Here is a 10,649-nt window from a genome sequence, read left to right as displayed (position 1 = left end):
GGACACGGGCGGAGGAGGCGCCGCCGCGGAGCCCCCGGACGCGACCATGTCGGAGGTGCTGCCCTACGGCGACGAGAAGCTGAGCCCCTACGGCGACGGCGGCGACGTGGGCCAGATCTTCTCGTGCCGCCTGCAGGACACCAACAACTTCTTCGGGGCCGGGCAGAACAAGCGGCCGCCCAAGCTGGGCCAGATTGGCCGGAGCAAGCGGGGTGAGTTGGCGGCCCTTCCCCGACACCCTCTTTCTCTTGGGCTCTACGGCCTGGCCGAGGCTGGCGGGAGTCTTCCACCCCAAACCCGGTTCGGACTCGATGGAATCCCGTCCCGCAGAGTCGGAGGATCCCGCACTGCGGGTCCAGCTGGGGCGAGCTGCGGGAACCCCTCCCCCAGCCCGGTGGGTGCGACGGTCCCCGGGGTCACCGCGGGGGCGTGGCGGTTTCTAGCTGCAGCGGGGACTGGAGGGTTATAGCCGGGTCAGCACCCGCGCCGAAGTTTGCTTTTTGATTTCTGCTCCCCCTCCCCCCTTTCCGCATTGTAGGGGTAGCTGCGCTGGCTATCCAATCCTGGGTGTGGGGGGGTCCCAGGGATCCCCAAGGGTCAGCGCGGGGAGGACCTCATTCCTGTGGGGAAGGTGAGGGGCGCTCGGGTCGCGGCGGGCTCTTCCTGGTGACTTGGCAGAGGGAGGGGGTGGTCAAGCCTGGGCGCTCGGCGCGCGAGCTGGAAAAGCCCGGGAGAGACTGAGACATTGAGACACTGAGAGGGGAGCTCCAGCGTCGCGGGGACAATGAGGGATTCTGACAGCCGCCCAGAGAGAACGAGACGCAGAGGGAGAGGCGTGGGGGTGGGGTGCGGGAGACCGAGACAATGCTCCAGGCGGGAGCCAGAGAGGGAGAGACAGAGGTGGGGTGCGGGAGACCGAGACAATGCTCCAGGCGGGAGCCAGAGAGGGAGAGACAGAAAGTCTGAGGAGGACAGCAAGGCAGCTGAGACAATGAAAGCGAGTGACACCCCTAGACAGAGAGACCCAGAGACTTCGACAGGTGACCGTCGCGCGGAGAGATTGATAGAGGGACTAAGAAAGGCGAGGCCTGATAGGATGAGAGCGGTGAAGGGGAGATCTGGCTTTTAGAGCAGCAAAGAGGCCAAGTCCGCTGGCGGGGAGGGCGCGCACACGGGGGCGTGCGCGGTGGGAACCGGGCCCGGTGTCTCCCGGCTCCCGGTGCCTCTGCAGCTAGCCTTGGCCACTTGTGCTGCCCTCAGGGCGTCTCTGGGGTCCCATCCTCGGAAGCCTCGGCTCCCCCTTCCTTCCACGCTGTCTGCCATGGAGACTTACTGCCAAATAAATGGCAGTACCGGGCCCTGGTTGTAGGCGAGGTTGCGGGTTTGCGTCCTCTCTGCTTTCTTTTCTCAGAATCCAGCTGGGACGCAGGCTGGGGGCTCGGGGTGTTTGAGAGAAAAGCAGCGAAGGGATCCTAGGCAGAAGCTGGGGAATATGAGACTGTTTCAGCGTGTGGGGAGCTCCACCCCCATCCCCTTCCTCGACTGGTCATAATTCAGAGTGGGGGGGGCGGTTAGGGAGGACTGGAGGACCCCTGGAGAGGCCCAAGCTCGCTCACCTCTCTTTCCCACCCCCCCTTTTTTTTATTTACAGTTGTTATTGAAGATGATAGAATTGATGACGTGCTGAAAAATATGACAGACAAGGCACCTCCTGGTGTCTAACTCCCCCAAAGACAATGAGTTAAGGGAGAGAATAAGAACGGCGCTAACAGTTACTGACAAAAAAGAGCGTGAAAAGAGAAAGCACTTGGAAATTTCTTACTAGCTTGCTACCCACGATGAAATCAAGAACCTGTGTCTCCTATCAGGCCGGGAGACAGATGAGGCATGAGAAGGAGGAGGGATAAGCAGGTTCTGGGCTTCTCTGCAAAATTCAAAAAAATAATAATAAATTTTAAAAATTAAAAAAATCACTATATACATATACATATAAAGAAAAAGAAGTCTCAGTTGCAGCTATCTGTTGAAATTAATATCCATTTCTTTTTATATACCATGAATATTGCGCAATGAAAGATCTGGATCTTGAACCACTTAAATAATGAAACCACAACACCGGGGTTTTGAGGTATTGGCATTCTTCGCTGATTTGGCTGTTCCCAATGTTTACATTATTTAATCTTGCAAAAATGATTTTGTGCACTTGGATGTGAAATGCTGTCCAGTTTTATTTTTTATGTTATCCTTGGATGTACAAAAAAAATAATCAATCTCTATAGATACTGTTTTATTTTGGTCCTCTTTTGAGACTATCAGGAATGTGTTAAAACAAAAAGGGGACTTTTCTAAGGACTGGCACACAGAAAGGATTCTTCCTATTTTAAAATGAATTGTAAAGCTTGTGTTTCTTTGTTGCTGCAAGCTATTTGCCCAAGTTAATGCAAATGGACACATTTTGTATGGGAAAAAAAAAAAAAAAACCTGCTTGAGCTTTTTCTAACCCCCTGCTTTCTGTTGTGTGAGCAGCCTGTTTTTTCTCTAATATTGTGTCAGTTTATTCTCTTTAATGGACTGTAAAAAAAAAAAATGTAATCACAAGAGTGCCAAATATCTTGAAATGCCAAAAGGCATTTTGGTTTCTTTTCTTTTCCCTGTGCTCTGAGTCGGTGTACAGGAATGCTTGGAGTGTCTTTTCTGTTATTTATAGGGATTCTCTTAAGGCACACCAGCTGCCTATTTTGCATGGTATTTGCAAAAACGCCTCTTGCGTGAGGAAATCTTTTACCATTTTTCTGTTTGTTTGTTTGCAACTTTGGACCTCAAGAGGTTTTTTTCCCCCCTTTCTGACCCTTGTTCCCTCTTTCTTAATTGAATATTCTGTATGTTACACCTTTAACCAGCACATAGGGCTATTTCTCCAATGTACAATAAAAGAACTGTTCCTGTGTCTCACTCCTTTCTTTCTTTTGGTTCTGGGGACTTGCTGTTTGTATGATGATTGCAGACTGGAATGAGGGAGTGGGTGGCTTTGGTCTGGGGGGCAAAAAGATGGAGAGATGGGCTGGAGTGTCGGGCCATCCCTGAAGGGCCATTTTATGCCATTTTGGATTTGCTTTGGATTTCTCTGCTTCTCTGCAATTCCTGCCATTGGGTGAGGTGGGGAGAGAAGGAGGGATGATGTCTTGGGAGGTAGCCAACCTAGTTAAGAGCAGCGTTTGGAGGCTGGCAAGTTTAGATTCAAATCCCAGCTCCTTCACTTCCTAGCTCTGTGGCCTTGGGCAAGTCTCTTAACTTCCTTAAGCCTCAGTTTCTAAATCTGTAAGGTGGGGATAAGACAGCTACTACCTCATAGAGCTGCTGGAAATGTTAATAACCACACATAGTGGGACTCAGTATCAGGCCACTATTTCCCCATAAAGGAGTCCCTGAGTGGCACAACGGTTAAGTGCTTGAGTTACTAGGCAAAAGGTCAGTGATTTGAACCCCTCCACCAGAGGCCCTTTGAAAGACAGGCCTGGAGATGTGACAGGTTCCAGCCTTGGAAACCCTCTGGAGCAGTTCTGCTCTGCACACAGTGGGGTTGCCATGAGTCAGAATCAACTTGACAGCAACTAACATTGGTCCTTGGGAGCTCTGGTAGCATAGTGCCTAAGGCACTTGACTGCTAACCAGAAGACTGGTGGTTCAAACCCACCAGCCACTCCAGAGAAGGAAGGTTGGGCAATGTACTTAATAGTGATACTGCCTCGGAAACCCAAGGAGGGGCGGTATGAGTTGGGTCCGACTTGAGGGCACATAACAACAACGTTGGTCCACATAATCCTTCAGCAAAAGCCCTATGTCCTTAAAGGCAGGGCTGAGCAGGACTGTGCTCTTTCCCCAGCACCTTGACCTCGGGTTCCAGTCCCCTGGAATTTCTTCAAGCTGTATTTGTGGGATGAGCTCATTCATCTGGCAGCCCCATCCCAGGATGTAACAGGCTTCCCCACTCAGCAGCCTTCCTCTTCCTCCAGTCACCCCTGGAAAGCCATGCAATGAAAAAATCTCAGCCCCGCATTTGGCTTCGGGTGTTGGTGGTGGGACAGGCAGCTGGAGGAGGGGCACCAGGAGGAGGATGTCGGCTGAAGAAAGGCTGCTAAAGGTTTTTCTTCTGGGCTATTATTACACGCCCAGGAGCCCCAGTGCCAGGAGCTTTTAATGTGTTTGTTGTAAAACTGTCAGCCCGGAGTCACAACACAGCTAGAAGTGACAGGAGCTGGAGTGTGACTCAGCCATCAGGTAAGACAGGCCCCAGGAGAGAGAAAGAAGAGGGGCTGGGGGGGCTGGGGGGGAAGGGAGTGATACCTCATTTCTCTTCCTTGTGGCCATGGAGGCCCTGGAGCAGAAGCCATACAGGAGGGCTCATTATCCTATCAGTCATTATTAGGAAACGGCAGGCAAGACTGGCAGTGCCACTGGGGTGACTGAGGATGCCAGTTCGCTTTTCCTAGCCTCATGATCCTCTTCCTTAATCTGGCTCTCTGCCCTGCAGATCACAGGGAATCCCAGCATTGTGGAGCAGAGAGGCCGTTAGGCATCTTCCCTATCCTCTTGGGAAGGCTGAGGCTCAGGGTGGGATGCTTCACAGAGTTAGGGGCAGGGCCCCCCTCCAGTTCCACATCAATCTGCCAAAGGGGGTGGGAGCCAGGGGAAAAGATTCTTTGAGAAGGCGAGGCTTCTGTCACACACCCAGGAGTAATTGCCACGGCAGAGATCAAAGCACCAGACAATTACAAGGTGTTTTCCCTCCCATTCCTTCACATCAGCACATCACTTTTGTCCTAGCTATCCTGGAAACCCATAGTAAGGAGCTCTCCTAAGGAGGTGAGGAAATTGGGGCCCCAGAGGGTTTAAAAATTTAGACCACACCACGTCCACATTAACTGAGCTCTTAATGTGGGCCACACTCATTCATTCAGTCCTCACAACAGCCCTGTAGGACGTTGTTGTCAGTTGCCGTGGAGTTGGCATCAACTCATGGTGACTGTGCAACATACTAAACTGTCGTCCTGTCCCGCAGCATCGTCATGATTGTTAGCATGTTTGGGCTCATTGTCGCAGCCACCGTATCGGGTCTTCCAACCCAGGGGGCTCATCTTCCAGCATGATATTGTACAATGTTCTGTTTCTACAATATTTTTTTTTTTTTACCATGACTCATGGCGACTCCATGTTTTTCAGAACAGAACTGTGCTCCATAGAGTTTTCATGGCTGTGACCTTTTGGAAGCAGAGAGATCTCCAGGCCTTTCTTCTGAAGTACCCCTGCATGGGTTTGAACCACCAACCTTTCAGTTAGTAGCCAAGTACTAAACTGTGCTGCCCAGGGACTCCATCCTTGTATGATAAACCAAAAACCAAACCCACTGCCATTGAGTTGCTTCTGACTCATAGTGACCATAAATGGCAGAGCAGAACTGCCCCACAGGGTTTCCAAGACTGTAAATCTTTATGGAACCAGACTGCCTCTTCTTTCTCCCACTTACTGACTTGGGGGGGGGGTTGTCAAACCACAGACCTTTTGGTTAGCAGCTGAATGCTTTAACCACTGTACCACCAGAACTTCTTATCTCTTATAAGATAACTCACTGCTGTCGAGTTGATTCTATTCATAGTGACCCCTCCTTCAGTTTCCGAGGCGGTTATCTCTGTGGAAGTAGATTGCCCAATCTTCCTTCTGAGGAGTGGCTAGTGGGTTTGAACCACCAGCCTTCTGGTTAGCAGTCAAATGCCTTAGGCACTATGCCACCACTGTACAGGAGGTGACAGGGCTCAGAGAGGTTAAATAACTGTAGAAGATTCTCAGCTAGTAAGTTGCCAAAGCAGAACCTGAAATGGACCAGGACGAAGCTGGACAATCATCTGACCCGGATCCCAGCTCAGTTCCAGCTGCAGCCATTGTCCTCCAGCTTTAAAGATTCTTTGTTGCTTTGTTGTTTTGAGGCTCTGCCTGTCCCTGGCTATTCTGCACAACAGACAACTGAGCAAGGGGTTGGAGGGCCCAGAGGCAGGGCTTGGATGTGGTCAGTTGAGGGCTCGAGCTGCCCTCTGCTGGAAGGGGGCAGTGCAGGAGCCAGGAGCTAAGGAAGCCTCTGTTGTTGTTATGTGCGGTGGAGTCGAACACAACTCATAGCGACCCCTCCTCAGGTTTCCGAGGCAGTATCATTTTGGGAGCTCTGGTAGCATTGTGGCTAAGGCACTTGACTGCTAACCAGAAGGCTGGCGGTTCAAACCCACCAGCCACTCCTTGGAAGGAAGGTTGGGCAATTCTACTTCCGTAGTGATACTGCCTCGGAAACCCAAGGAGGGGTCGCTATGAGTCGGGGTCGACTCGACGGCACATAACAACAACAACAAACAACAATCATTTTGGCAGTAGATTGCCCAACCTTCCTTCTGAGGAGTGGCTGGTGGGTTTGAACCGCTAGCCTTCTGGTTAGCAGTCAAGTGCCTTAGGCACTATGCTAAGCCTCTAGGTCCATTTTAATAAGTGATTTATTAAACTGTTCCTGCTGGAGGCCACCTCATTAGAGAATGCGAGGTCCTTTGCTTGGGAAGATGGACTGTGCCTTTCTCGAGAACTCCGTTCAGAAAAGGGGAATATAAATCTATTAAATATACTTTAACATCGGGTAAACATTTGTTGAGAAGGCACTTTGGGGACTGGGCAGATATCAAATTATACCAAATGCAGGATCTGTCTGAAGTATCTGGTTAGGTAGCAATAAATATGGAAAAGGCTATTAAAAGTCCGAAGTGGGGGAGGGTGTCTCCAAGCCTCTGAGCACTGATAGCAGCATCCAGAGCTGCATTATTCAAACTGAACTAATTGAATGCCTGTAATCAGCATACATCTCCCTGGATTCTGCTTCCGTGGCCTGTCCAGGCTGACAGCTTGAAGGAATATCGAAAAGCACCTCCAAGGGCGAAATTGGCAAATTAAGTTTTAAAAGAAAGAGACTTGAAAATGACTGCTGTCTGGAGGCCACAGATGCAGGAGTGAGCAAGGGGGGGGCTTCTCCAAAGAAGCAGGATTCCCAGGCTCTAAGGCTCGCTGGGGAGGTTCTGGAGGGAGAGGGAAGCATTTGGGTGGCTGGTGCAAAAGTTCAAGGCTTGGGTTTGGGATTTAGAGAACTTGGATTTGACACCTCTCTTGTATACTCTGTGCTGTGACTGGGAGCCAGTATCTTAAGCTCTTTGGGCCTCTGTTTCTTCTTCTGTAAAATGGGCATATTGGTAATACCTACCTCACAAGGATTACGTGGGAATCCCTTTGCCTCCCCAGCCATGGGCCTGCTACAAAATAAATGGTAGCCATCAGTACGAACATATATGAAGTGCCTACTATGTGTCAGACAATGGGCTTTCAAGACCTAGCAAATAGTTCTGCAAAGGAAGCCACTTGGCAGATGTATGGGCAGTTGCAAACTGATATCCTGAGGGCTCTCAGGGTGTGGGCATTGGGGTACGGGGTGGGTGTGCTAGGTTTAAGGAAGTCAGCCTGCATCTCATTATCTCCCCAAAGCCCTCCAATAAATACAACCCTAAGTAAATCCACCTGCTTGCCCTCCAAAGGCTGTGTCAGGAAAAGTCTCCTATTCCCTTCTAACCAGACTGCTGCAGGTCTTTCCTCTCCAGATGGAAGTTTGGGATCTGCCACTCATGCCGGGAGGTACTGACGTCATACCTCGGGAAAGGAAGAGCTTGGCTCTCTGAGAGGATCATCTCTTTGGACAAATCTTCCTGGAGTTTCATTCACTTGTCTTTTATCAATTTAGCCCTACTAGGGAGCTCTGGTAGCATAGTGGCTAAGACACTTGCCTGCTAACCAGACAGCTGGCGGTTCAAACCCACCAGCCACTCCTCGGAAGGAAGGTTGGGCAATCCTACTTCCGTAGTGATACTGCCTCGGAAACCCAAGGAGGGGTCGCTATGAGTCGGGGCCGACTCGATGGCAAACAACAACAACAACAACAATGTGCCAGGTACTGTACTAGGATAACTGAATACACAATGGAGAGCAAAATGGGAATTTGCTCAGGGTTTGAAAATGATGACTGTTCCTGTGGAAAGGAGGATGGGAGCTTGGGGCTTGGATGCCTCAGAAGTCAGCAGATCTCTTGTTGTTATGTGTCATCGAGTCATCTCCGACTCATAGTGACCCCTCCTTGGGTTTCTAAGGCAGTATCACTACAGAAGTAGATTGCCCAATCTTCCTTTCAAGGAGTGGTGGTGGGTCTGAACTGCCAACCTTCTGGTTAGCAGTCAAGTGCCTTAGGCACTATGCCACCAGAGCTCCCAGCAGATCTCTGGTGATGGAAAAAAGAGGAGACCCAAGGAGAGCTAGGACTTGGGCACTGAAACTCAAACATGTGACCCACATTAAACAACAAACAACTCTTTATTTCAGAATAGTTTTAGATTTACAGAAAAGTTGGGAAGATACTAGAGTTGCCACAGGCCCTCATTTCGTCTCCCCTATTGCTGGCATCTTACATCATTATGATACATTTTTCACAAATAAGGAGCCAACGTTGGTATTGTTGTCATTATGTGCTGTCAAGTCGGACCTGACTCATAGCGACCTTTCCTTGGGTTTCCGAGGCGGTATCACTACGGAAGTATATTGCCCAACCTTCTAAATAAACACCACTGTTTCTTCAGCTTTCATTAGTTTTTACCTAATGTCCTTTTTCTGTTCAGGATCCCATTCAGGATACTGCATTACGTTTAGTCATGGTATCTCCTCAGGTTCTTCTTGGCTGTGAGTTTCTCAGACTTTCCTTGTTTTTGATGGGGTAGAACCAGCTGCTGTCAAATCAATCCTTCCTCTTGGCAACCCCATGTGTTTCAGAGTAGAACTCTGCTCCAGAGGGTTTTTAATGGCTGGGACCTTTCAGAAATAGCTTGCAGATTGCCAGGCCTGTCTTTCTAGGTGCCTCTGAGTGAACTTGAACCGCCAGCCTTTCAGTTAGTAGCCAAGCGCTTAACCTTTTATGCCACCCAGGGACTCCCTTGAATGAGGCACTGGTCAGATATTTTGTAGACTGTCCCTCAGTTAGGGTTTGTCTGATATTTTTCTCATGGTTCAACTGGGGCTATGGGTTTTGGGGAGGAAGACCACAGAGTGAAAGTGCCATTCTCATCGCATCATATCAAGGGTACATGCTATGCACATAACTTATCGCTGTTGATGTTGACCTTGATCATGTGGCTGGGTACTGTTAGCTGGGTTCCTCCACTATAAGGTTACTCATTTTTCCCCTTGGCACAGGACCGGGCAGCATTTCATTCTGTTGTGCCAAGAGTCGGGGACTGACTGGACAGCAGCTAACAACAGTACTGTGTTCTTTGTAAGGAGGAAGTCACTCTGCCAAGCCCATACTTTAAAGGGTAGGGAGTTAAGCTCCACCTCCTTGAGGGGAGAGTATCTCCATAAATTACGTGGAATTCTTGTGCACAGGCCACGGTGATTAAGTGACCCACTTTTCAACAGCTTCACCTTTGCGCTGTGTTGGGCAAGCCCACTGTGGCTTAGATGCAATCATACGTTCCTGGCAAACAGGAAAAACAAAAATGCGCACAATGCCCGAGATGCTGCCTGATGACCAAAAGATGAAGCCTTACCAAAATAAATAAACAATTAAATTAAATAACCAAAACAACACGTGCGTGTGCGCGCGCACGCACACACACACACACACACACACACACATTCAAAAAAGCCACTTCCTGTGCAGGGGAACTGTCACCCTGGTTAGAAACTATGCAGAATTTCCTCTTGGAAACCTTCAGGCAGCTGCTCTGGTTTATAAAATCTGCCTATTGGAGGGAAGGGGGGGGGGGTGGAAGCTTGTCATTATTCCAGCAACAGAGATTCTCCCAAACTGTATGCAAAAATAAATCCTCTGCGACCGGCCGTATCCGAGGAAACCTGGCAGCTGGGCTAGAGCTTGCAAGGTGGCCCTGGGGACAGAGCCTGTGTCTGCAAGCCCCAGCTGCCTCTAGCGGGTCCAAGAGTCCCAGAATGACAGCCCTTGGGTCACGCCCACACCCATCTCATCAACACTGGGTCCCCATCCATTTCCCTGGGGTCCTGGGATGAGGGCCTGGTTTCTTTTGCCAGCCTTCACATTGGAAGGAAGTGGAGAACTACGGGCCTGGAGGAGGGTCCTTGACCCAGAAACAGCTGTTTGGAGGACAAAGGGTCACTAAGGAAAAAGGAAGTCAAGGAGGGCAGGCTGAAAGGCAGAGAAGGCCCAGGGAAATGTGTCATGGGAAATCTTAACAGAATGACCATGGAAGTGGGTTGGGGTTGGGGGCAGGCAGTGACGACAGCGAGCTGTCAGAGTTAGAAGTGTCAAGTGAAGCAGAGAGCTAGATGGCTAAAGGCTTCCAGAGCTTGCTTGGAGAGGGTGTCTGAGTAGAGGAAATTAGCTAGTTAATTAATTCAATCCATATTCCTTCAACAACTCATCAGCCAGGCGCCAGAGGGCTTGTGCTTGGCATTTCCAAGGCAGAGCTGGTTAAAGCCAGGCCTCTTTTGGCCCTCAAGAGACCTCACTGGACAGTGACCATCCAATGACTTAGAAGTGTCAGATGGCTGGGAGA

At 50.0% G+C, this 10,649-nt stretch overlaps 1 protein-coding gene across 1 annotated transcript; it reads left to right on the top strand.

The window, feature by feature from the left end:
• Positions 1-46: 46 nt before the first annotated feature.
• On the top strand, positions 47-1,722 carry CAMK2N1 (calcium/calmodulin dependent protein kinase II inhibitor 1). Its single transcript, XM_007935655.2, has 2 exons — positions 47-212; positions 1,652-1,722. The coding sequence occupies exons 1-2, from the start codon at positions 47-49 to the stop codon at positions 1,720-1,722; spliced, it is 237 nt and encodes a 78-aa protein (XP_007933846.1).
• The last annotated feature ends 8,927 nt before the right edge of the window (positions 1,723-10,649 follow it).

The sequence above is a fragment of the Orycteropus afer genome, unplaced genomic scaffold (assembly GCF_000298275.1).
Source record: "Orycteropus afer afer isolate SDZICR_OR568_19922 unplaced genomic scaffold, OryAfe1.0 scaffold00031, whole genome shotgun sequence".
Classification (NCBI taxonomy): domain Eukaryota; kingdom Metazoa; phylum Chordata; class Mammalia; order Tubulidentata; family Orycteropodidae; genus Orycteropus; species Orycteropus afer.
Note: the sequence above shows the minus strand (reverse complement) of the source record. Positions and strands in the feature narration are given on the sequence as shown.

Excerpts from the sequence above, each read along its gene's own strand:
- CAMK2N1 (XM_007935655.2), top strand. The coding sequence starts at position 47 with ATGTCGGAGGTGCTGCCCTACGGCGACGAGAAGCTGAGCCCCTACGGC. Across the intron at positions 213-1,651 it reads GATTGGCCGGAGCAAGCGGG|TTGTTATTGAAGATGATAGA; the intron begins GTGAGTTGGCGG and ends TTTTATTTACAG.